The sequence below is a fragment of the Engystomops pustulosus genome, chromosome 3 (assembly GCF_040894005.1).
Source record: "Engystomops pustulosus chromosome 3, aEngPut4.maternal, whole genome shotgun sequence".
Classification (NCBI taxonomy): Eukaryota; Metazoa; Chordata; class Amphibia; order Anura; family Leptodactylidae; genus Engystomops; species Engystomops pustulosus.
In genome coordinates, this window is record NC_092413.1 from 2,523,095 (window position 1) to 2,550,755 (window position 27,661).

Sequence of the window (27,661 nt, forward strand, 5' to 3'; positions counted from 1 at the left end):
ACACTGGAAACACAAACAGGAAATAATGCCACCTAATTTGCCAGCAGTGGATATCGAAACCTTTTGGCATGGGTGTCACACGGTGTCTTTGGATCTTTGGCATCCAAACAGCAAACATGGTGATAGAAACGATCAACGCGTTTCAGAGATTAGCGTCTTAGACGCTAGTAGTCAAAACGCATTTTATGATTTTACAACTTAAATTCCTCCATGTGAGAACCCAGTGGCAGGATTTATGGTTTTATATCAGAATATAACCAATCCTATAATCCTTCAGTGGAGTCTGTCAGTCACTTATCTTCCCACCCTATTTGCTTGAATTTGTGACACAGAGCCTCTGAAGTAAATGTGCACAGAACCATATAGCATACCCATTTTATTAGCCTGTTTTGTAACATCGCTATGCTCTGTCTTCCAGCTGAAACATAAAGAGGAAAGAGAATACCGCAGAGCTAAAATTGATTCCCGCTATGAGTATATATTTGTGATATTAGCGCAAAGACTGGATCTGGAACCCACGGACATTGAAGAGCTTGCATTAGATGCTCCTTCTGTAAGTTTCCACGCAAATATTAGGATTAACATCCGCTATATTATAATTAACTTGTATTTTCTTATCTCAAGTTCCAGGATTTTGATGATTTATTTTCCATCGGAGGACGCAAGTCACTTATCTTTTTCTATCAAGAAGATGAAGTTCCAGGAATTGGTAAAAATATGCATTATGTCACATTTAAAAAGTCTAATTAATCCTCTATGAGCAGAAATGCACTGCACTTGACCACACATGGACCCCAAATGTAGAGATGGTGCATATCACTGGACAAATGCATGCTGCTATATAAAATGCAGTATTATGCTTTTAACATAGTCAAGTATAATTCTTGTCATATTTTTCTCCATATTGTGTGTTGTTGTCCGTGAAAGGAAAAAAAAATGAATTGCTTAGCAAGTTATTAAAATTTGGACATTTTGCTTTCAGAGTGCGGTAGAACTTTTCCAGGAACCGATAAAGGAGGAAAGATGATGAGGCTCCTTATAGGAAATATCGATGAAGAGTTTAAAGGATTGTGTCTGTTTTTTATAAGATGCAATAATAATATAGCAATAACAGAAAAAAACATACATGAGGTAAGGATTTACTTTATATTCTTACACTAGTTTCTGCTCCAGCACCAACATTTCATGGAAACTCTGTACAAATATGAACTCTCATGTGACGCCTGCCTCCACTGTTATAAACAATTAGATACTATCACAGACATGATAAGGGCAGTAACTTATCCCTTGTCCACAGGATAGATTTCAGATTGTAAGGGCTGTGATACTTGAGACATTTTACACAATACATGTTTTTTTTTGCATTTTTGTGACATACAGGACTTCCATTTGACTCTTACTCGTAGTTAGTGTTTTTTTTCAGACATGCCTTTTATTCAATGAATGCTTCAACTTCTTTTCACACGCATAAAACCGTTATCATTCTTTGCTTTTTGCAGGTAAGGCACGTGAGACATTCTATAATGAGGCATTAAAACTCTGACATTCTGACATAAATGCGAGTGCAATGCATTTGTTGTTGATCCCTTGTTGCAGAAAAGTTAGTCCAAAGTCAGCAGTATTTTTCATGTGTGTGAAGGACACAGTAAAAACTGATCATGCGCATGAAAAACTCTTCTTGTTAAATATTTTTATTCTAATTACAAAGTAAAAGGGAATGACATGCAATGTGTATGTTCACATGAAACACGGTAGACTTTGTAGCCAATGTTAAGAGTCTGTGTTAGAGCAGTGGTAAGAACAATACATTATGGGAGTTGGAGAAACAATTAACCTACCCCAAAAAAATGCTTCATTAAAAACCATGATTAAAATAGTGCTGATCTGTATCACCTACCTATAGAATGATGATGTCCTACACAAAGCATATGACCAAGTTCACACTTAGCTGGGTTACATTGGATGTTTATCTGATGTATCAAAAAGTGCATAAATGTATAAAAAATATGGATTCCACCAAATTGCAATTAAATGTAACCTGACAAATTTAGTGTAAGTTGCTGCGTATGGGGTACTATATAAAAGCTTGGGAAATACATTTGGCTAAACCACCATTGTCTAGACTTCTATTTCAAAACGAAGGATGTAAGAACCACATTGCCAGACCCACAACTGTGCAGCTTATCAGCCATGTCAGTTATAGTGAATTGTGTGAAACAATATGTAAGAACTTCTTGAAGTCCGTGACATATAAATAATGTGTTGTATTGATGTACTGCCACATCTTCCTATTGCTTGTACATGTAGGAGCTCCACTTTTCGGTGTTAGAGGCCACACAAGGATTGTTTTCTGGAATTGCTGAGTTATTGTCTAGAGTATTTGTGCCGGCCATTAATGTTACAGACAACTGGGGACTCCTAAACCAGTCCAGACACGGAGAGCGCAAGAAACAGCAATTTAGAGAAGCTATTGATCAGCATCTGTCCTATCTACTCAGTGAGTTTTTTTTATATTATATTAACCATTTTCTGACAAGGCCTTTAAAGGTGTTAGGGTGGCATTAACGCATTCACACGTGGCATTAACGCATGCTTTTTCAAATGCATCAGAACAGCAGAGCGGAGGATATTTTCCTAATTACATTATTGTCAACATTGCTTTTACAAAACACATTTGTTAACACAATGTTTACAATAATATAATTATGCTAATTTCCTCTCTTCAGCTGTTCTGAAGCGCTTCAAAATGCATTCAATGCCACGTGTGACTGCAACCTTACTGACCTGAGAATTCCTAACAAATTTTCATACTTATTGGTTTAAAGGCCATAACTTCTTCTATGTGCAATCCCATAAAAAGAAAACTTTTGCTTTGTTTGTTACATTTAATAAATATTTATTTATTTATATTATGTGTGTTTTAACTTTATATGTCCCCCATGAGGTCATAAAAACCCTGGGGGACAATATTACATTTTTTCTTTTCTTTTTTTTAATATTTTTTTAACTTTTTGTTTACTTCTGGTTTTCTATATCTACAAGAGCCCCAGTTACAGGAAGAAAAAAACCCTGGGGGCAAATGTTGGATCAGAGCTGAACTGATTAAGCAGCTCTGATTAAGCCCTACAGACTTAACCAACGGGTCTGTATTGGCGCCGGCAGTACCGGCCTCTATGGTGCTGTGACTGTGTCCGGCCTCTATGGTGCCATGACCATATCCGGCCTCTATAGAGCTGTGACCATATCCAGCCTCTATGTTGCTCTTACTTCTCCGGTGCTGTGATCAAAATTGCATGAATGTACGCTGCAAACTGGAACTGAACTCAGCATGTCAGTTCAGTCACGGTTTGACGCATTTGCAGCACACATGAGTTCATCGCATCACACTCGCAAGTGTAGAACAGGCCTAAGTCTATGAACTCCCTAATGCAATTTTGAAAATGGAACAAGTGTCTGCTTTCAGAGAATATATGGTTTATGGGGTTTCGTATAATTTTTTATGATTTAATTTGCACAAAATTTCCAATTCTTGGTGCATACATTAAACATATCCACAAGCCTTTATTTGCCCAAGAGGTCATTACACATTTGAAGTTTAAATTGACTGAATTATGTTGAGTTTTGTCATTACATAAAATCACAGGATGACTAATTAACTAACTAATGGTTAAAAAAAGTTTCTAATAAATACTTTCTCAGAGATGCATTTTCTTTTACTAGGAGTAAAAACAACCATGGATGGAGTCATCAGGCTGAAAAACATTGAATTTATCAACTTTTCTACGCTGCAGTCATTGGAAGGTATAAGGGCAGCAGCGTCGGATGAAGTGATGCTTTCTAGATGTGAAGGAGCGCTGATGCAGTGGTGCAGCCAGATTCAGCAGGTACATCTTGTCTTTAGCAGTGTACGCCGCTGCTTTGCAGCCTTCAATGGACGCTTTTTTATATACAGTACATACGTTTAAGCAAGCCACATTCTATAATATATTAGCTGCTTGAAGGCAAAGGAGGACACAGGAAATTCCCTCTGCACAACAATGGAAGTCCTGCTATACATCTGTCAGGTATCAGATGTTCTCACTCCATGAGTTATTGGGGCAGATTTACTTACCCGGTCCATTCACGATCCAGCGGCGCGTTCTCTGCACTGGATTCGGGTCCGGCCGGGATTCATTAAGGTAGTTCCTCCGCCGTCCACCAGGTGGCGCTGCTGCGCTGAAAAGCATCGGAACGCACTGGAGTTCACCGGGCCGGGCTGAGTGAAGGTAAGTGCAAGCTCCGCGTCAGATTTTTTGTTTTAAATGCGGCGTTTTTTTCCGAATCCGCTGGGTTTTCGTTCGGCCACATCTCCTCATTTCCGTCGCGTGCATGCCAGCGCCAATGCGCCACAATCCGATCGTGTGCACCAAAATCCCGGGGCAATTCAGGGGAAATCGGCGCAAATCGGAAATATTCGGGTAACATTGCGGGAAAACGCGAATCGGGCCCTTAGTAAACGACCCCCATTATCTTTCTGCCTCTCGTTACTGCAGGTTCTCATACAAGGTAAACTGCTTAGAAGAGAAGCAGCTGATGCCGCTCCTGTAACGGAGCTGGAGCACTGGATAAGAATGTATGTGAAATTCAGTTCTATCATGGAGCAAATCAAGGGAAAGAACTTTGTAGCCATCATTACTGTGTTGAAAATGGCCAAGTCCAAACTTGTACAGGTAAGATCTATAGTACCAATGTATGGTAAGAATAAAGGGATCAGTCCTGGCTCCATGCTCCTATTAACAATCACATTGTCTCATCTGACTGATTCCAGGCCTTTTAGTCAAAGGAGTATTCTCATTTCAGCAAATTTATGTTATAGTTTCTGGTATGAAAAATTATACATTTTTAAGTCTAGGGGAGTGGGGAAATCTGGACAATACCGATCCGACTTGGTCACTAGTTCTGTTTGTTTTATTGTGTTCTCTGTTTGACTTATTTCACTTCCTCCTAAAGTACAGCAACATAAGAGACAGTCCTAACTATGCAATCTTACTGAGCCCTACTAGATATTAACTGGTTCACGACCGCCCGCTGTGTATTTACGGCGGCTGTCGGGTCTCTCTGCATGGAGAGGGCTCACGGGCTGAGCCCTCTCCATAGTCGGTAAGTCTTTGCTGCATATTGCAACAAAGACTTACCAGTAACACCGGAAAATCCCCATATACAGGCGGTCCGCTACTTAAGAACACTCGACTTACATACGATCCCTAGTTACAAACGGACCTTTTGTGCTTTAGTCTTAGGGTGAAGACACACGTGGCGTTTTTGGGCCGTTTTTGGGCCGTTTTTAGTAGAGCGTTTTTAGATCGGAAAAAAACACATGCGTTTTTGAACAGTTTGAATTAAGATAATTGGTCAAACCTGTCAAAAACACATGCGTTTTTTACGATCTGAAAATGCACTAAAAACGGCCTAAAAACGCCACGTGTGTCTTCACCCTTAGGCTACAATGATCAGCTATAACAGGCCGACCTACAGACCCTATCTTGTACGTAACCCGGGGACTGCTTGTACTGCCAAACTGTAGTATTGGCAGTATATGGTAGGTTAAATTACCCTAGGGCAGTGGTGGCGAACCTATGGCACGGGTGCCAGAGGTGGCACTCAGAGCCCTTTCTGTGGGCACCCAGGCCTTCACCCCAGCACCAGCTACCAGGACCACACAAGAAGGTGTGGATAGAGATGGATTATCGTTGGAGATCCTTCTCTGGGTCCCCTGATTCTTCCTCTTCAGGGGACCCTGGAAGGAAGCTATAATTCTAATTTCTCCATCTTTCTATTGTATTGGTGTCCTTAGGACGTCGATACGATTGAAACTTGTGAAAACAGCTGGGATCAATAGGTTACTACCGAAATTGTCATGTTGGCACTTTGCGACATAAAAGTAGGTTTTGTTTGTAGGTTGGGCACTCTTTCTGTAAAAGGTTCGCCATCACTGCCCTAGGGAGTCTGAAAAATAGTTAAAAAAAAAAAAAAAAAAGTTTAAAAAAAAATTATAATAAAAACCCCTAAAAATTCAAATCACCCCCCTTTCCCTAGAACTCACATAAAACAAAATATAAATAAACCATAAAAATCATAAACACATTAGGTATCGACGCGTCCGGAAATGCCCGATCTATCAAAATATATTAACATTTTTTCAATGTGTTTAACCCTGTAACGGAAAATAGCGCCCAAAGTCGAAAATGGCACTATTTTGCCATTTTGAAAAATATAAAAATCGATCAAAAGGTCAAACAGTCCTAAAAATTATATCATTGAAAATATTATCAAATGACACCACCCACAGCTCCGTACAACAAAGTATAAAAAAGTTATTAGCGAAACATTTGGGTAGATAAGGTTGAGTTTAGAGGGAGTGAAGTACCATCTACGGTGGGTTTTTAGGATGGCCTCTATGTCAGGTAAGTCGTTTGGAGCGCTGCTTCCCATTTTGCCGGTGAAAATTTCATTTGAAGATCTTCTTCCCATTTCAGTTCGTTTTGAGTTTTGGTAAATTCTGTTTTCTTTTCTAGTCTATTGTAGAAAAAAAGAGATTCCTTTTTTCCCCGGTTTTTCTTTGTCTAAATATTCTAATAAGATGGGGTCGATTTTAGGGGTTGTTTGGTTTAATGCGTTATATAAAGTCTTTACCCTTGTGATTTGTTGGCATTCGGTGGATGGGAGGCCTCTAGTGTTCAGTAGGAATCTGGTGTCTATATGACCATATGAGTTGAGAATGTCACTTATTGTACTACATATTCTATCGAATTGCCCCAAAATCCTTCCCCTATGGAAAGCAACAACTACAATCATAAAAGAAATAACAAAAAAGGACTTTGTGCTAAACCCAGAACAAGCCCTCCTACTGATAAATCTAGAAGACATCCCAAAAGAACAGAAGACGGTGATAATACACCTCCTGATGTCCACAAAATTAATAATCACAAGACACTGGAAGAAGACTGAATCTCCCCACATCAACGAGATCATCAGCCAAATGAATACAACTTGCACCTACGAAAGGATCCTGGCGCATCAGACCACAACTTTCAATAATATCTAGCTTTTACACTACCAAGATTGTGATACCTCCTTGTAATGCTATGTATCATTTAATGTACCACCATTATGACTTGCTGTACTTTTTTGTAAAATGTGAAAAATTCAATAAAAACTGTTTAAAAAAAATCTATAATTTTTTTCCAATTCCTCACATTTTTCTAGATCTCTGCTTGCTGTCCGTCTATAGGAAGCTTCTATGTTTACTTCCAGTGGACAGAAATCTGACCATGGTCACACAGGTGCACAGAGAGTAATGAGAGCTGTGGGTTATAACGAGCCGGGCACCCGTGTCACCATGGTCAGATTTCTGTCCACTGGAAGTAAACATAGAAGCTTGCTGTAGACAGACAGCAAGCAGAGATCTAGAAAATCACGAGGATTTGATACAGAAAGTATATTTAAAAATTGTATAAGTTTTCATTATTCAAGCAAGTACATTTAATTGCTGAATTTGGACAACCCCTTTAAATGTTGCTGTAAATTTTGCATTGATTTTTCGGCTTTTGTCTGCACAGATGTGGAAAGAGATGAGCCCCAGGATTGCAGATGCCACTATTGAGGCCAAAGGCAATGTCAAACTTCTGTATGAACTGGAGCAAGCATGTCAACCACTTTATACACTAGACATGGTAAGGGATCCCTCCATTATCTTCTGTCCATAGAAGAGAATTACTTATAGTTATTGCTAGGGAAGGTGAGACACATATTAATACCATCGCCCTGATCTCTGTCCATCCAATTCATCATGTTGTATGGGAAAATAAAAAGCTTTTTTCTGAAACGTAACCTAATAGACCAGTATGATAAGATGCATTAGTCAAGCTCAGCCAAACCCTCAACACTCGGGCAAATGTATTTATAATAAATGGCACAATAGCATTAGAAGTGTGGAGTCTATTCCACATACTTAGGATGTTACTCCTCTAACCAGCACCTATAGTTTGTAGCAGTATATCAGTGATAGCACTGTATAAGTTCCAGGGGTGCCATTCAGAAGTTGTTATTTAATGATATTTGATATCCAGTGCGGTATTTACCTGCAGAAGCACGCAGCACAGGAGGAGCTATAGTACTACATAAGGTCTTTGTGTATCCATAGTGTTGTTTTATATGACACAAGTACTATATTATAACCTCCTAGGCCTCCATGGTTCATGGCATGCAGAAACTGCTAAGTGTGATGCACACAATCTATCGTGTCTCTACATACTACCAGGCACCGGAACATATTACATCTCTTTTCAAGAAGGTACATTTATTTGTGCAGTAAATGTTCAAGGAACTTCTTACTGATCTGTGATAACTGTAGAAAGTGGAAAAGCATACAGTTTCCTAATATACAGTGAGCTTTCCTGCTGCCCATGGACTGAAACTGAGCCTTTATCTGATGTATGTCTGATAATATAATAAGTGGGAAAAGCATGTAAGGAGCGAGCGTACGGTACCGTATAATGAGGGGGGATGGCGTATAAAGAGGGGGATGCCTTATAATGAGGGGGGATACCGTATAAATGATAACAAATACATTGTTCTATTTTTAGGTTACACATCAAATAGTTACTGTTTGTAAGGCATATATAACTGAGAAGGGAAGACTCAGTGTTTGGGATCAGAAGACTAGCACTGCAATGTTAAAAATTCAGGTAATGTAGTGATGTGTTAGTATTACATACAGCTGTACATACAGGAGCTCCTTAGGTAACAGCTGATTATTTTGGACTTACTATTACCCATCAGTCATTGCTGCTGGTGACTTTTTTTTGTCTACATTGGAAATGTAGTTTTAAAAATTTAGAGGAATATCTGTTCTGCACATAACTTTCACTATGCTTTTGGCTATTGCTACACAAATAGTTTGGCCATCACGTGTTTCACTTGACCAGAGATTATCATAATCCTGACAATATCACAACTAAATAGGGGAGTTGGGTTGCATCTGCCAAAACTGCGACTCTAGATCACAAAAATGGGGTTATGCTTCTATGATCTGAGGCTGTGTAGGAGCTGAGGTCGCGGTGGGACACATCCACTCTTTTCTTGCTGTGGTACAGGTGGGCACGGGGGTCTGTGGTCACATAGTGAAACTGAACATGTATCTGCCACGTGATGGGGGAAAGTAAGAAGTGTAAACCCAAAAATGTTCAGGGCCTTTCATTTCTGTAGAGTACAGCTAAGCAATAACTCCATGTCATTCACTGATACCTGGTCACACAATTCCTCTGGTTATTGGGTCATGTGGATTGAAATGTTTTCAGGTAACTTTTTAGATCAATTTTTTAGATGTATTATAGTTCTTCAGGGATATCTGTCTGACATCTTTGTTTTAGTGACATGGAACAGGGAGACTAACAGCCCACACATAGACAATAAGGATGCCGCTCTGTGTCTATAAAATATAAGTAGTGTTCACCTATGTACCACCTATAGCAGTGGTGGCGAACCTATGGCACTGGTGCCAGAGGTGGCACTCAGAGCCCTTTCTGTGGGCACTCAGGCCATCACCCCAGGACCGAGTTCACCAAACAGGACCCAATACATCAAATCTTCCAGCTGTCCCAGGCAACTTGGAGAGAAGCTATAATGAAAGTCTGAATTTGCCCTCCTTCTTTCAACTGTATTGGGGGCCTCGGGCGGCCAATACAATTGAAAGAAGTGGAAGAACAGGTAGCAATAAGTTACTGCTTAAAATGCCACGTTGGCACTTAACGGTAAATAAGTGGATTTTGGTTGTAGTTTGGGCACTCTGTCTCTAAAAGGTTCGCCATCACTGACCTATAGATTCTCCCACGTGTGGAAATCACATTCTTCATACTTATCACCACTTGTTGATTGCTGTAATCCTTTTAATGTTTGTAATTCTCTTTAGGAATGCACAGATCTGATCCAGGAATATCGGGAGTGTTTTCATCTGAAAATCCAGAATGAAAAAGCTTTTGCTGTGTCTGATACTATAATATTTGGAGAGTTAGAAGCTCTCTGTGAGCGGATTGATAAGGTACACAACAAGTCATGTTTTTGTCTATGGATTAGGAGTGATGTAAAGAAGATTCAATTGCAATTGTAAAAGCACAAATGTAACATTTGTAAGTGAGTGTTTGGAAATGGGCTGCAGTTTGCAGCAGGACATTTTTTTTAGAGGGAAGATGTTATTTTAACCAACAGTGACCCATGTCTGTAAATGGACCAGATCCTGGATATCATCTGTGACATTATTGCTCTTTCATCCAGTTATCTGTAGTCTAACTTTGCACCCCCTTATAGTGTGCATAATTTACACAAGAAAAATGTCATAAACTTTGGTTGTATTTTATGCTTCATGGTTTTGCAACTTAAGTCACTTGATAAACTTGACTCACCCGTGTCAATGGGAGATTTTCTGTGAGAGTTTTCCCAGAAAATGCTTTTATATCCGTGCCAAAAAGACTGTGTGAACATACCCTTAGACATGTTGTAGGTTCCCCTCAGGGTTTACTTGATAATGTGGAGTGAAATGGCTTTCTCTTTTCTATAGATTACAATAATATTATCGATGGTGCAGAACTTCTCATCTTTAAGCAAATCTAAAATTGGTGGAATCGATTGCTTTAAGAGAATGTTTGACAACATTTACCAGACCATAGGACGGAAGATGTTTAATGTACTGGACATGAATAAAACTCAACTTGATGCTGATTTTGAAGAATTTATGGGACAGATGATTGATTTAGAGGTAACAAGTCTTATCCATTCAGACCCTACAGCATCCAGAAAACTCCAGAATGTGATATAACATCTCCTCAGCCGCATGTCCGTAGTAGTTTATGCAGAGAGCTAAGAGCATAGCAGTGTGAGGACACATGCAAATGCTTTAGGCTCAGCTATAATCCTAATATATATATTTTTCAAAGGGCCAAAACCTAACACTGTCTGCAGTTGGTATGGTCAGAATACTGAGAACGTAGGGGTATTCCTATATCAGGTAGTTATGACTACAAGCTATGGATGGATCCGTTTGGGGTCCACTGCTCAGCTTGAAACACAAACATTACCAGGAAAAACAGCCACACTCTGCATTTAGCACCAGCACCATAGTATTTGAACGCAACCACTACACTGAGCTGTACCCTCTGTTATTTAGAGGTAAACACAGGAGGTCTCCTTCCCAAGACCTTGTCAAAGATAAACTTCAGTTTGTAAAGGTAGAGCAGCAGCGGATCCTTCCTTGCTTATTGGGGCCCAAACGTTGCTGGTGCTGACACTGATCCTGACTACAGGTACTGGCACTGGTCCTGACTACAGGCACTGGCACTGGTCCTGACTACAGGTACTGGCACTGGTCCTCACACTGGTCTTGACTGCAGGTACTGGAACTGCTCCTGACTACAGGTACTGGCACTGGTCCTGACTACAGGTACTGGCAGTGGTCCTGACTACAGGTACTGGCAGTGGTCCTGACTACAGGTACTGGCAGTGGTCCTGACTACAGGTACTGGCAGTGGTCCTGACTACAGGTACTGGCAGTGGTCCTGACTACAGGTACAGGCACTGGTCCTGACTACAGGTACAGGCACTGGTCCTGACACTGGTCCTGTCTGCAGGTACTGGCACTGGTCCTGACTACAGGTACAGGCACTGGTCCTGACACTGGTCTTGACTGCAGGTACTGGAACTGGTCCTGACTATAGGTACTGGCACTGGTCCTGACTACAGGTACTGGCACTGATCCTGACTACAGGTACAGGCACTGGTCCTGACTACAGGTACAGGCACTGGTCCTGACTGCAGGTACTGGCACTGGTCCTGACTACAAGTACTGGCACTGGTCCTGACTACAGGTCCTGGCACTGGTCATGACTACAGGTCCTGGCACTGGTCCTGACTACAGGCACTGGCACTGATCCTGACTACAGGCACTGGCACTGGTCCTGACTACAGCTACTGGCCCTGGTCCTGACTACAGATACTGGCACTGGTCCTGACTACAGGTACTGGCACTGGTCCTGACTACAGGTACTGGCACTGGTCCTGACTACAGGTACTGGCACTGGTCCTGACTACAGCTATTGGCACTGGTCCTGACTACAGCTACTGGCACTGGTCCTGACTACAGGTGCTGGCACTGGTCCTGACTACAGGTACTGGCACTGATCCTGACTACAGGTCCTGGCACTGGTCCTGACTACAGGTACTGGCACTGGTCCTGACTACAGTTACTGGCACTGGTCCTGACTACAGGTACTGGCACTGGTCCTGACTACAGGTACTGGCACTGGTCCTGACTACAGGTACTGGCACTGGTCCTGACTACAGGTACTGGCACTGGTCCTGACTACAGTTACTGGCACTGGTCCTGACTGCAGGTACTGGCACTGGTCCTGACTACAGGTACTGGCACTGATCCTGACTACAGGTCCTGGCACTGATCCTGACTACAGGTCCTGGCACTGGTCCTGACTGCAGGTCCTGGCACTGGTCCTGACTGCAGGTACTGGCACTGGTCCTGACTACAGGTACTGGCACTGATCCTGACTACAGGCACTGGTCCTGACTACAGGTACTGGCACTGGTCCTGATTACAGGTACTGGCACTGGTCCTGACTACAAGTACTGGCACTGGTTCTGACTACAGGTACTGGCACTGGTCCTGACTATAGGTACTGGCACTGGTCCTGACTACAGGTCCTGGCACTGGTCCTGACTACAGGTCCTGGCACTGGTCCTGACTACAGGTCCTGGCACTGGTCCTGACTACAGGTACTGGCACTGGTCCTGACTACAGGTCCTGGCACTGATCCTGACTACAGGTACTGGCACTGGTCCTGACTACAGGTACTGGCACTGGTCCTGACTACAGGTACTGGCACTGGTCCTGACTACAGGTACTGGCACTGGTCCTGACTACAGGTACTGGCACTGGTCCTGACTACAGGTACTGGCACTGGTCCTGACTACATGTCCTGGCACTGGTCCTGACTACAGGCACTGGCACTGGTCCTGACTACATGTCCTGGCACTGGTCCTGACTACAGGTACTGGCACTGGTCCTGACTACAGGTACTGGCACTGGTCCTGACTACAGGTCCTGGCACTGGTCCGGACTACAGGTACTGGCACTGATCCTGACTACAGGTACTGGCACTGGTCCTGACTACCGGTACTGGCACTGGTCCTGACTACCGGTACTGGCACTGGTCCTGACTACAGGTACTGGCACTGGTCCTGACTACAGGTACTGGCACTGGTCCTGACTACAGGTACTGGCACTGGTCCTGACTACAGCTACTGGCACTGGTCCTGACTACAGCTACTGGCACTGGTCCTGACTACAGGTACTGGCACTGGTCCTGACTACAGGTACTGGCACTAATCCTGACTACAGGTACTGGCACTGGTCCTGACTACAGGCACTGGCACTGATCCTGACTACAGGCACTGGCACTGGTCCTGACTACAGCTACTGGCACTGGTCCTGACTACAGGTACTGGCACTGGTCCTGACTACAGCTACTGGCACTGGTCCTGACTACAGGTACTGGCACTGGTCCTGACTACAGCTACTGGCACTGGTCCTGACTACAGGTACTGGCACTGGTCCTGACTACAGGTACTGGCACTGGTCCTGATTACAGGTACTGGCACTGATCCTGACTACAGGTACTGGCACTGGTCCTGACTACAGGCACTGGCACTGATCCTGACTACAGGCACTGGCACTGGTCCTGACTACAGCTACTGGCACTGATCCTGACTACAGGTACTGGCACTGGTCCTGACTACAGGTACTGGCACTGGTCCTGACTACAGCTACTGGCACTGGTCCTGACTACAGGTACTGGCACTGGTCCTGACTACAAGTACTGGCACTGGTTCTGACTACAGGTACTGGCACTGGTCCTGACTACAGCTACTGGCACTGGTCCTGACTACAGGTACTGGCACTGGTCCTGACTACAAGTACTGGCACTGGTCCTGACTACAGGTACTGGCACTGGTCCTGACTACAGGTCCTGGCACTGGTCCTGATTACAGGTACTGGCACTGATCCTGACTACAGGTACTGGCACTGGTCCTGACTACAGGTACTGGCAATGGTCCTGACTACAGGTCCTCCACTGGTCCTGACTACAGGTCCTGGCACTGGTCCTGACTACAGGTACTGGCACTGATCCTGACTACAGGTCCTGGCACTGGTCCTGACTACAGGTACTGTCACTGGTCCTGACTACAGGTCCTGGCACTGATCCTGACTACAGGTACTGTCACTGGTCCTGACTACAGCTACTGGCACTGGTCCTGACTACAGGTACTGGCACTGGTCCTGACTACAGGTACTGGCACTGATCCTGACTACAGGTACTGGCACTGATCCTGACTACAGGTACTGGCACTGGTCCTGACTACAGGTACTGGCACTGATCCTGACTACAGGTACTGGCACTGGTCCTGACTACAGGTACTGGCACTGGTCCTGACTACAGGTACTGGCACTGATACTGACTACAGGTACTGGCACTGATCCTGACTACAGGTACTGGCACTGATCCTGACTACAGGTACTGGCACTGATCCTGACTACAGGTACTGGCACTGATCCTGACTACAGGTACTGGCACTGGTCCTGACTACAGGTACTGGCACTGGTCCTGACTACAGGTACTGGCACTGATCCTGACTACAGGTACTGGCACTGATCCTGACTACAGGTACTGGCACTGATCCTGACTACAGGTACTGGCACTGGTCCTGACTACAGGTACTGGCACTGATCCTGACTACAGGTACTGGCACTGATCCTGACTACAGGTACTGGCACTGGTCCTGACTACAGGTACTGGCACTGGTCCTGACACTGGCTCTGATTGTGTGATGCTTTTCTCCCATAATACTTGAGTTCTGGAGTAATTCCTTCATCTTGTTACATTGGTATAAACATCTTCGATTGTATGTGGATTTTAATGAAGAATAAAATTTTACCATTTCCTGAAGAAAGCCAAAGAGTTCTCAAATTTTCCCTTATGTGTTATTTTCTATTATTGCCTAGGACCAGATTCAGGATTTTATGAGTGACAGCATTGGAAGTGTCCCCTCTGCAGCAGACGCCTTGCAGCTTCTTCACAGGTAGAGACGCGTGCGCTTGTGTCACACTGTCCACTGTTACTCCGGCATTGTTCCATTATATCAGAGCAGTGAGAGGACAATCAGTGCATAAGAGAAAGCACATACATTATGGTCGTGCAGGACCCATATCACAAAGTTACAAGTCCAGCACCGCTGTACATATATCTCCTCAGAAACGATAAATGTCCTCAGCATATACTGAAGGATGTAGTGACAAAAACATCGACCTAAACTTATAAAGAGGCTTGGTTGTCCTTTATTCGTATAAAGTGTTTAATTTTCACTTCTTACTAGATTCGGGCATTGGCCAAAGGAGGCCTCGTACTAGCAAGTATTCACCCAATGGAACCTCCAAGCACAAACTTGTAGCATTACTATGTCTGTGATTCTGGTTTCATTGAATATTTGTTATTTATTTGTATGCCCATCTGACTGTGTCCAACGGTCTATAAGCCAGTGCCTTATGTAGGATGTGTCCTATGTGTCTTTCTTGATATCTTTATACAGTCAATAAAAAAAAAAAAAGAGTTTAAAAAACAAAACAAAGGCCGTGCTTCCATACAATATAAGGTTACATTCACACGCGGTATACCCACCGTGCGGGCATACCGCCGTGTGCTGGGGAGGAGGAGGAGGTGACCCCTATTCCCTCCATAGAAAACAGCGGCTCACAGACACACACATGGCGAAGGGTAGAGCTTGCTCTATCTTTTTGCGGTGTGCGGCCCGGATCCCGATCCCGCAAATTTGCAGCCACATGTACGGCCCCGCAGACGGCAGTGTGAATAAGCCCTAAAATAGGACACCTGTAAAAGAGGGGGAACCACAAATCCTGAAAAAGAACAGAAGACTCAACTTCAAAAGAGACATGTTGATGTATTTATGTGATTGCATTTACAGTGTGTGATCCCAGATGCTTAAAAAAAAAAGAAACAAAAAAACAGCATTTACCATACGGGAGTAATGATGCTATTTTCAAAAGTTTTTATTAGTGATGAAGTATTTTTTTTTTTCAAATAATTTTTTTTGTTGGTACATGAATGAAAGAATCAGTATTACAAATCAGGTAACAATGTCTGAAGTACAACACTAATAATAATGTTCATACAGGAGACAGTAATTCACCATTAACGAAGAGATCTGCACAAGGGCAAGAGCCTAGAAACCCCCTTCCCATCACATACATAACCGAAACAATCCTGATCAGGTAGAGAAGACATGAAAGAGAAATGAAAGAAAGTATGAAAAAAGATAGATAATATTATTCCTGCACCTGCCCATTTAGAAATCTGTACACTATACACAAAGGCGTACAGATAGCTTAGAGACAGAGTAGTGAATATCCAATTATTACAATCATTGAAACGAGACAAGGTCCGTCCTAAGACGCTGGACTTAGAACAGGGAGCATTAAATATTTTCTTTTGTGTTTGTATTTTTACCCACCAACACCGGCCGCATGTGACTGACGTCAGTGTATGTGCGTTGCTGCGTTTTGCCCTGCTGAAGGACCCTGTACTCTCGCCTCTAAAGGTTTCCTAATTTTCATCCAGGTTTCAGAAGTTGGACATCCAGAGCCTGAATTCTGAAATCCCAAATGCCAAGAACTGTATTCTTCAGTGCTACATGAAGATGCTGCAGTCTACTAAAGAGGTTTGTCAGTTATACTGTGCAAATACTTAGTAGGGGGTCATGTATTATTTTTGTTGCAGGGTCCATTTTTTTGAGTGCACGAATTGTGTGGTTTATTAGACTGGGATTTTAGATTGTATCGCAAGGGGTTAATAAAATGCAGCATGATCAAAATGTGTATGAAATTGTATGAAATTGTTTTATGAGCAAAACCACTCAGGGATTAAACAAGATATGTTTTTGCCTCAATGTAGCTACAGCATTCTCAAGGTATGTTTGGTTCATAATGCATGAAATCAATTGGTAGATTTCCTTTAAAGCATTTGTTTCCTTTCCTGTAAAAAAAATGATGAGCTTCAGGGCTGTATGATAGCAGCCCTTCTATTTTCATAGATGTCACTTGGATTTGGTTTGCATTCATTCAGAGCAGTCGTGTACTGAGCGTAAAAGATCTGACTACACATGAGTCTTAATAGCAGTGAAAATGTGGTGTTACTTTCTGTAGGTCTATGACGCACACAAGGAGGACTCTCTGGTGGTCAGAAGCATGTCTCCTGTAGCCGGCAGGATTGTATGGTCAAGGCAGCTGTTCAGGAAGATAAATTATCACATCACATATCTAAAGGTAGGTTCTTATGTTATAGAACGAATATGTTTATGTCTTAGTTCATTGATAGTTTAACTTTTAGAGACTGAGTGCCCAAACTACAACTAAAACCCACTTAATTATCATAGTTATTTTACCAAAACCACCAGGGATAAACTATCTGTTAGATGGTAGATTCCTTTCTACTAAGATCTGCACTGTATTTCTCAAATCTTTCCCTCCCCCAACTAACAGAATAAAACTTTATCTTTTTTAATATATGTAAATTAACTTCAGAGGCTACTGTGGAGTGGAGTAGCCCGGCCGAGTGCCGGGGGCTGAGGCTACAGGATAAACTCTTACAAGTCATTACACAGATTCTCAAGTTTATATACGATACAATAGTAATTTATTGATCCCCCTGGGGGAGGGGGATTGTTTTGTACATAGTATTCCGACAGTTGTGACAAACAGAGACATGCTGAACGTTACAGTTCCATAGGTACACTACGTGAGGCGCGTTCTTACATGTTGCAAGTTCCTTAGTTGCAAACAAACAGTTACAGGACAGTTGCGCGTTAACAAGACCAAATTATATTACATGAGGTGAAACAATTACAGTACGAAATACACTAGTGACAATAACAAATAGACATGGGAGTACAGACCTGCATACGCTAACGGTTATTGGGGTAAAACAGTGGTCTGCTGCTGCTATTGGCTTGGCAGAACAGACACTACCCATAGCTCCAGGTACCAGCACTTAAGTTGGAGCCTCCGCTGCGGATGATTGGTTGGGCACTGGAAGGGAGGTGACAGGCTCAGTGGGGTGGGGGGAGCTGGGGCTGTTGTACAGGCTAGGACTTCTGGTGCAGGGTTAAGCACACATACCTGAGGATGAGAGAAATGAGTGATGGTGAGATCAGGTGAAAGTGATGGCAGAAGAAGACAATGAAGATGATGATGATGGATTGTAAGGTCATATTCTGTAATGCTATATTCTGGTCTAAGTCTATTATGCATTTATAGATGCACATAAAAGAATGCACCGTCAGAAGGACAGAGAATGTTAGTACATTGCGCTTTCAGGACAAAACTAAAGAAAAAAAAATTATCTACACAAAAACCATGGCAGTAAATATAAAGTACTGGATCTAAGTCTTTATTAATACCACAACGCTACAAAAACACACTACGATAACGATAAAAACACTTAAAAAACGAAGCAAAAAATGATGCAACCAAGAGGAGCAAGGAACAAGTACAAAGCATTGCCCCAACAATAACCTCCCCAGAACTCCTGTATAAGTCAAAGCCTGTATATAGCGACAGAACAGTATTGGTAAACGTCCACCTGTCCTCTGAATAAGTGGAAATACCCACTTACCCCTGAGGAAGTCGCAGTCCGTGACGAAACGCGTGGGGTCCGCCTCCCCCACTCCTGTGCTCCTCCACTTACCGCTCATGTGTCAGCTCCACATCGGTCTGGTATGATACTCATAGGTACATCAGCTATATGTTACTTTGGTATTTTCACTCATTCAGAGGACAGGTGGACGTTTACCGATACTGTCGCTATATACAGGCTTTCACGCTACAGGAGTTCTGGGGAGGTAATTGTTGGGGCATTGCTTTGTACTTGTTACTTGCCCCTCTTTGTTCCATCATTTTTCGCTTCCCCTTTTAAGTCTTTTTATCATTTGGTGTGTTTTTGTAGCATTGTGGTATTAATAAAGACTTAGATCCAGTACTTTATACTTCCTACCTTGGTTTTTGTGTACATCATTTTTTTCTTCCGTTTTGTCCACATATCTGGTTGATGCACAATCTCTAAGTTGTGGCAGTGCCCGTTTTGTGTAATATTTTCATTGCACTTTCATTTCCTTTGTTATAGTTTTATTTTCTTCTTTGATTAAGCAGTTTAGTTAATCTTTAACATGTTCTTTCTCTTAGAACAATTCAGATATATTGTCAAGCCCTGGTGGTGACAGGGCTGTGCAGCTGTATAATAGCATTGCATTAGTATTGGTAGAATTTGAGGCTATACATCACAGAGATTGGTTTCAAGGTATCTCTAAAGAGCTTCTCAATGGTACGTGAGGTTTTAAAGATGCTACTAGGTGTGACTTTCCACACGGCTACCTAATGTACATCTGTATGTGTCTATTTTTTCAGCAATGCAGGCCACTTTGTTGGTTGGTCATCCTGAATCTAAAGAGATGTTTGTTAATTTTGATCCCAAATTTCTTGCTATTCTACAAGAAACAAAATGCATGATGAAAATAGGATTAGATGTTCCCAGAGAAGCTAAAGCACTGCTGAAGACAGAAGCCAAACTTGAGTCAGATCATCTCCAGCTCAAAGTAAATCCATGTTATCTCTAGTTCAGTCCATTGTAGACCTGTAGAAGCTTCTTTTGTGTCATTACAGCTCTAAGCATCTGCAGATGAATTGGAATGGCTGCAAAATTTACCCCAGTGGTACCGCCGTGTGCTGGAGAGGAGGAGGAGGTGACCCCTCCTCCCTCCATAGAGAATAGCGGCGCACGGCCGCACACACGCCGAAAGATAGAGCATGCTCTATCTTTTTGCGTTGTGCGGCCCGGATCGGTGCCACACATGTGTGGCACCGTATCTGCACTGCGCCGCTATTGCCGTCTATGGGGACGTATTGCTCTTGTGTCACCCCTCATCCTCATAGACTGTTAGCTCTTGTGTCACCCCTCATCCTCATATACTGTAAGCTCTTGTGTCCCCCTCATTCTCATAGACGGTAAGCTCTTGTGTCACCCCCTCATCCTCATAGACTGTAAGCTCTTGTGTCACCCCTCATCCTCATAGACTGTAAGCTCTTGTGTCACCCCCTCATCCTCATAGACTGTAAGCTCTTGTGTCCCCCCTCATCCTCATAGACTGTAAGCTCTTGTGTCCTCCCCTCATCCTCATAGACTGTAAGCTCTTGTGTCACCCCTCATCCTCATAGACTGTAAGCTCTTGTGTCACCCCTCATCCTCATATACTGTAAGCTCTTGTGTCCCCCTCATTCTCATAGACTGTAAGCTCTTGTGTCACCCCCTCATCCTCATAGACTGTAAGCTCTTGTGTCCCCCTCATTCTCATAGACTGTAAGCTCTTGTGTCCCCCTCATTCTCATAGACTGTAAGCTCTTGTGTCCCCCTCATCCTCATAGACTGTAAGCTCTTGTGTCCCCCTCATTCTCATAGACTGTAAGCTCTTGTGTCACCCCCTCATCCTCATAGACTGTAAGCTCTTGTGTCCCCTCCTCATCCTCATAGACTGTAAGCTCTTGTGTCACCCCTCATCCTCATAGACTGTAAGCTCTTGTGTTACCCCCCTCATCCTCATAGACTGTAAGCTCTTGTGTCCCCCCTCATCCTCATAGACTGTAAGCTCTTGTGTCACCCCTCATCCTCATAGACTGTAAGCTCTTGTGTCACCCCCTCATCCTCATAGACTGTAAGCTCTTGTGTCCCCCCTCATCCTCATAGACTGTAAGCTCTTGTGTCCTCCCCTCATCCTCATAGACTGTAAGCTCTTGTGTCCCCCTCATTCTCATAGACTGTAAGCTCTTGTGTCCCCCTCATCCTCATAGACTGTAAGCTCTTGTGTCCCCCTCATTCTCATAGACTGTAAGCTCTTGTGTCACCCCCTCATCCTCATAGACTGTAAGCTCTTGTGTCCCCCTCATCCTCATAGACTGTAAGCTCTTGTGTCACCCCTCATCCTCATAGACTGTAAGCTCTTGTGTTACCCCCCTCATCCTCATAGACTGTAAGCTCTTGTGTCCCCCCTCATCCTCATAGACTGTAAGCTCTTGTGTCACCCCCTCATCCTCATAGACTGTAAGCTCTTGTGTCCCCCCTCATTCTCATAGACTGTAAGCTCTTGTGTCACCCCCTCATCCTCATAGACTGTAAGCTCTTGTGTCACCCCCTCATTCTCATAGACTGTAAGCTCTTGTGTCCCCCCTCATCCTCATAGACTGTAAGCTCTTGTGTCACCCCCTCATCCTCATAGACTGTAAGCTCTTGTGTCACCCCCTCATCCTCATAGACTGTAAGCTCTTGTATCCCCCCTCATCCTCATAGACTGTAAGCTCTTGTCCCCCCTCATCCTCATAGACTGTAAACTCTTGTGTCACCCCCTCATCCTCATAGACTGTAAGCTCTTGTGTCCCCCCTCATCCTCATAGACTGTAAGCTCTTGTGTCACCCCCTCATCCTCATAGACTGTGAGCTCTTGTGTCACCCCCTCATCCTCATAGACTGTAAGCTCTTGTGTCACCCCCTCATCCTCATAGACTGTAAGCTCTTGTATCACCCTCCCCTCATCCTCATAGACTGTAAGCTCTTGTGTCACCCCCTCATCCTCATAGACTGTAAGCTCTTGTGTCACCCCCTCATCCTCATAGACTGTAAGCTCTTGTGTCACCCCCTCATCCTCATAGACTGTAAGCTCTTGTGTCCCCCCTCATCCTCATAGACTGTAAGCTCTTGTGTCCCCTCCTCATCCTCATAGACTGTACGCTCTTGTGTCACCCCTCATCCTCATAGACTGTAAGCTCTTGTGTCCCCCCTCATCCTCATAGACTGTAAGCTCTTGTGTCACCCCCTCATCCTCATAGACTGTAAGCTCTTGTGTCTCCCTCATCCTCATAGACTGTAAGCTCTTGTGTCACCCCCTCATCCTCATAGACTGTAAGCTCTTGTGTCACCCCCTCATCCTCATAGACTGTAAGCTCTTGTGTCCCCCCTCATCCTCATAGACTGTAAGTTCTTGTGTCCTCCCTCATCCTCATAGACTGTAAGCTCTTGTGTCTCCCTCATCCTCATAGACTGTAAGCTCTTGTGTCACCCCCTCATCCTCATAGACTGTAAGCTCTTGTGTCACCCCCTCATCCTCATAGACTGTAAGCTCTTGTGTCCCCCCTCATCCTCATAGACTGTAAGTTCTTGTGTCCTCCCTCATCCTCATAGACTGTAAGCTCTTGTGTCACCTCCTCATCCTCATAGAATGTAAGCTCTTGTGTCACCCCCTCATCCTCTTAGACTGTAAGCTCTTGTGTCACTCCTCATCCTCATAGACTGTAAGCTCTTGTGTCACCCCTCATCCTCATAGACTGTAAGCTCTTGTGTCACCCCCTCATCCTCTTAGACTGTAAGTTCTTGTGTCCTCCCTCATCCTCATAGACTGTAAGCTCTTGTGTCCTCCTCATCCTCATAGACTGTAAGCTCTTGTGTCACCCCCTCATCCTCATATACTGTAAGCTCTTGTGTCACTCCTCATCCTCATAGACTGTAAGCTCTTGTGTCACCCCCTCATCCTCATAGACTGTAAGCTCTTGTGTCACCCCCTCATCCTCATAGACTGTACGCTCTTGTGTCCCCTCCTCATCCTCATAGACTGTACGCTCTTGTGTCCCCCCTCATCCTCATAGACTGTAAGCTCTTGTGTCACCCCCTCATCCTCATAGACTGTAAGCTCTTGTGTCTCCCTCATCCTCATAGACTGTAAGCTCTTGTGTCACCCCCTCATCCTCATAGACTGTAAGCTCTTGTGTCATCCCCTCATCCTCATAGACTGTAAGCTCTTGTGTCACCCCCTCATCCTCATAGACTGTAAGCTCTTGTGTCACCCCCTCATCCTCATAGACTGTATGCTCTTGCGTCCCTCCTCATCCTCATAGACTGTAAGCTCTTGTGTCCCTCCTCATCCTCATAGACTGTAAGCTCTTGTGTCATCCCCTCATCCTCATAGACTGTAAGCTCTTGTGTCCTCCCTTCATCCTCATAGACTGTAAACTCTTGTGTTACCTCCTCATCCTCATAGACTGTAAGCTCTTGTATCACCCTCCCCTCATCCTCATAGACTGTAAGCTCTTGTGTCCCCTCCTCATCCTCATAGACTGTACGCTCTTGTGTCACCCCTCATCCTCATAGACTGTAAGCTCTTGTGTCTCCCTCATCCTCATAGACTGTAAGCTCTTGTGTCACCCCCTCATCCTCATAGACTGTAAGCTCTTGTGTCACCCCTCATCCTCATAGACTGTAAGCTCTTGTGTCCCCCCTCATCCTCATAGACTGTAAGCTCTTGTGTCCCCCCTCATCCTCATGGACTGTAAGCTCTTGTGTCCCCTCCTCATCCTCATAGACTGTAAGCTCTTGTGTCACCCCCTCATCATCATAGACTGTAAGCTCTTGTGTCATCCCCTCATCCTCATAGACTGTAAGCTCTTGTGTCTCCCTCATCCTCATAGACTGTAAGCTCTTGTGTCACCCCCTCATCCTCATAGACTGTAAGCTCTTGTGTCCTCCCCTCATCCTCATAGACTGTAAGCTCTTGTGTCTCCCTCATCCTCATAGACTGTAAGCTCTTGTGTCACCCCCTCATCCTCATAGACTGTAAGCTCTTGTGTCACCCCCTCATCCTCATAGACTGTAAGCTCTTGTGTCACCTCCTCATCCTCATAGACTGTAAGCTCTTGTGTCACCTCCTCATCCTCATAGACTGTAAGCTCTTGTGTCACCTCCTCATCCTCATAGACTGTAAGCTCTTGTGTCACCTCCTCATCCTCATAGACTGTAAGCTCTTGTATCACCCTCCCCTCATCCTCATAGACTGTAAGCTCTTGTGTCACCCCCTCATCCTCATAGACTGTAAGCTCTTGTATCACCCTCCCCTCATCCTCATAGACTGTAAGCTCTTGTGTCACCCCTCATCCTCATAGACTGTAAGCTCTTGTGTCACCCCCCTCATCCTCATAGACTGTAAGCTCTTGTGTCACCCCCTCATCCTCATAGACTGTAAGCTCTTGTGTCACCCCCTCATCCTCATAGACTGTAAGCTCTTGTGTCCCCCTCATCCTCATAGACTGTAAGCTCTTGTGTCCCTCCTCACCCTCATAGACTGTAAGCTCTTGTGTCACCCCTCATCCTCATAGACTGTAAGCTCTTGTGTCACCCCTCATCCTCATAGACTGTAAGCTCTTGTGTCACCCCTCATCCTCATAGACTGTAAGCTCTTGTGTCACCCCTTCATCCTCATAGACTGTAAGCTCTTGTGTCCCCCTCATCCTCATAGACTGTAAGTTCTTGTGTCACCCCTCATCCTCATAGACTGTAAGCTCTTGTGTCACCCCTCATCCTCATAGACTGTAAGCTCTTGTGTCACCCCTCATCCTCATAGACTGTAAGCTCTTGTGTCACCCCCTCATTATCATAGACTGTAAGCTCTTGTGTTACCCCCCTCATCCTCATAGACTGTAAGCTCTTGTGTTAACCCCTTCATTATCATAGACTGTAAGCTCTTGTGTTACCCCCCTCATCCTCATAGACTGTAAGCTCTTGTGTCATCCCCTCATCCTCATAGACTGTAAGCTCTTGTGTCCCCCTCATCCTCATAGACTGTAAGCTCTTGTGTCCTCCCCTCATCCTCATAGACTGTAAGCTCTTGTGTCCCCCTCATCCTCATAGACTGTAAGCTCTTGTGATCAGGGCCCTCCCTCCTATTGCTTCATATGACTGTTATTACTCTGTAATGTAGCATTATATCTGTATACATCCCCTATAGTTTGTACAGCTCTACAGAATATGATGGCGCTATATAAATAACGATTACTATGAATGTGCACTAGATGATTGCTGTGTAGGAGCCTATAGGAGACTCCACCATTGTCATAGGTGCCATAGACATTGGCAGAAGCCTCAGCCGCCCCCATACACCAGTGTAGTCACATCTTCAGGGAACAAAGCTTTTATTATCAGTGCTTTATAAGGTATATAATCATCTCTTCTTTATATTATGCAGAAATTAGTCGAGACGTTTGAGACTCTTCGTGGTCACATCCATCCTGTCTTTGCAGACATCTTATCTTGGAACCTAAGAAAGGTGAGAAGGAGGAAATATTCTCCTCATATGATCTTGACATAACAAAAACCTTTCAGCTGCTGTCACCAACCTGACGGGGCAGGGTCACAGCGATGATGTTTTATCTTCTGTCCAATTCTATATAACAGAGAAACATAACTTATCTGCTAGTAAGAGTCACACATAACTGTACACCCTCTATGTATCTGCTAGTAATAGTCACTGGGGTGTAGCGGTGACCCTGATGAGGAGTCCTGGTGGCTGCTCCACCTCCCGGCTTGTCTCATGTGATGTACCAGGTGCAGCTGCATGTAGATTGTAAGGGTGTGCTCAGACATATCAGGGCCATTACAGCTCTGGCTGCTTACGACATGTAAATACTTATTTTAGTGCATAAATGCTGCTGATAGGTTTCCTTTAAGATTTCTGTTGAGAAGGACTATAATTTTTTAGGCGGAGTCCACATTACATAAGGGCCTGACACGGTTCACATGGTCGTCTGTCGGACTTGAAGACTTCTTTGAAGAAATAGAGACCAATCTTCAAGCGGTCAGTCAGCTTATAAATAAGGTAATAATGAATTATATGTGTCCTAAGTGACATCATAATGGCTTCAAGCTTCAAAGGGGCCTAGGTGCCTTGTTACACCTAAATAGCATTCATGGTTATGGGTATAGAATTGTTTCCCCTAAACCTAAGATGGACTTGTGTCTATTTGCAACCATATAAACCAGTGATGGGCAACCTTTTGAGCTTGGTGTGTCAAAATTCGCCAAAAAACCGAGCATAACTCGGGTGGTGTGTCACCTTGACAAAAAAACATAATTTTGTGATATTTATAGTTTAAAAAATAAATATGTATACTATTTAACTTCTAGGGTACTTTAACTGTAGGTTGTCTGATTGATCCTACCATGTACTGCCATTCTACAGTATGGCAGTATATGGGGATTTTCCCGATCATCTACTACTATGTGCAAATCACACATTGTAATAGATCGGTTACAATCAGACAGGTGTGGAAATGCTTAGTAACCTGTGAACTTTCAGTCATGAAAGTTCACAGGCTATAGCGAGGGCGCAGGCGCCGCTGTCTGCATCTCCCTTATGCCCTCTTGGCATGGAGAAGGTGTGAGGAGCAAAATAATCGCAATGTCTGGCGATTTGCAAGGCGTTGCGATTATTTCAGGGCTTGTACGTCACAAAACTGACACACAAGCCCTGATGACTGTCTTCCATCATACAGTGCACTGACCTTACTTACTATATGATGAAAGTGGTTGTCCTCCCTTGCCCCTGCTGTGGAGATGGTCAGTGTAGAGGTGACCGCTGCTGCCTTGTGTCATGTCCCAGCAGCTATGTGACCTCTGACTGTGCTGCCATCCCCCACCACAACTATCAGGGGCTGCAGAGGAGCCTCCTGAGTGTATGGCCGGGTTACCTCTCCTGCTGTGCCCCATGCTGATACCTGTGCTGACTGGAGACACTAGGCACAGCTCACACATGGGGAGAGATCGGTCCGGGGAGGAGGAGGAGTGCTGGAAGCTCAGTGCAATCTCTCAGCCTCCCGGCTACTGCACCTGGTCATGTAGGATGAAACTTAACTCTCAGGCAGCCGCGTGTCAGTGAAAATGGCTATGCGTGTCAGCACTGACACGCGTGTCATAGGTTAGCCATCACTGATATAAACTATGATACTATGATGATGATAGGCGCTCAGTCATACTGAATTCTGCACCTGGATGTTATACTAGGTCATTGCTATGTGTATAGGAGGCAGCTCTGACACCAATGTGTGACAGTGTAACTGATGGAAGGAAATGTCTCTAAAACATGAGATTCTGTAGCCGCACATCGCCCCAATTATTGTATATTTTACCTAATGCGCCTATTTTGCTTCCCATTAAATACTTTTACACTTTTCAAGCCCCATTCAGGGACCTGATTTGGAAGAAGGGGGTTCCCAGAATTAAATATGAGACATTGCAGCCCCCCAAAGATGGAAGGGGTTGGTGGCTCCTTACCCCGTGGCTCTACTTCCTTTCTTCCCAGCTCCAACATTTTGAAAATACATTGGGACCGGTTAATACCCCTCTTATATCCATGGCCTCCTATAAACCCCTCTTTGCCGCTTCAGAGGCCAAATGGCCAACAATTCGTTACCCTGGTGCCCATATCACTAATGGTTAAAGTTTGGGACAAAGCCAAGAATCGTTGAATGCTGCGACTGTTGGCACAATCCACAATTGCTTGAACTGTTTTGTCATTTTTATGGATTTGTTTGTTTTTATTTGGTATGTAGATAATGATTCTGATTAATTGGATAACAATATGAAGGGATGTAACCTACTGGATCTTATTATTGTATCATTTCTAT

The 27,661-nt window shown here is 43.9% G+C and overlaps 1 protein-coding gene across 5 annotated transcripts in view; it reads left to right on the plus strand.

Moving 5' to 3' along the window:
* Positions 1-27,661, plus strand: part of DNAH8 (dynein axonemal heavy chain 8) — a 216,457-nt gene that overhangs the window by 9,634 nt on the left and 179,162 nt on the right. For all 5 annotated transcript variants that reach the window (XM_072139752.1, XM_072139756.1, XM_072139757.1 and 2 more), the window contains exons 3-20: positions 419-553; positions 625-709; positions 983-1,131; positions 2,308-2,497; positions 3,721-3,884; positions 4,533-4,709; positions 7,599-7,712; positions 8,225-8,332; positions 8,625-8,726; positions 9,950-10,078; positions 10,595-10,792; positions 15,104-15,180; positions 16,734-16,833; positions 17,318-17,437; positions 19,352-19,490; positions 19,574-19,761; positions 25,225-25,305; positions 25,738-25,854. In XM_072139752.1, coding sequence (XP_071995853.1) covers positions 419-553; positions 625-709; positions 983-1,131; positions 2,308-2,497; positions 3,721-3,884; positions 4,533-4,709; positions 7,599-7,712; positions 8,225-8,332; positions 8,625-8,726; positions 9,950-10,078; positions 10,595-10,792; positions 15,104-15,180; positions 16,734-16,833; positions 17,318-17,437; positions 19,352-19,490; positions 19,574-19,761; positions 25,225-25,305; positions 25,738-25,854 — 2,373 coding nt within the window. The remainder of the gene's footprint in view (positions 1-418; positions 554-624; positions 710-982; positions 1,132-2,307; positions 2,498-3,720; positions 3,885-4,532; positions 4,710-7,598; positions 7,713-8,224; positions 8,333-8,624; positions 8,727-9,949; positions 10,079-10,594; positions 10,793-15,103; positions 15,181-16,733; positions 16,834-17,317; positions 17,438-19,351; positions 19,491-19,573; positions 19,762-25,224; positions 25,306-25,737; positions 25,855-27,661) is intronic.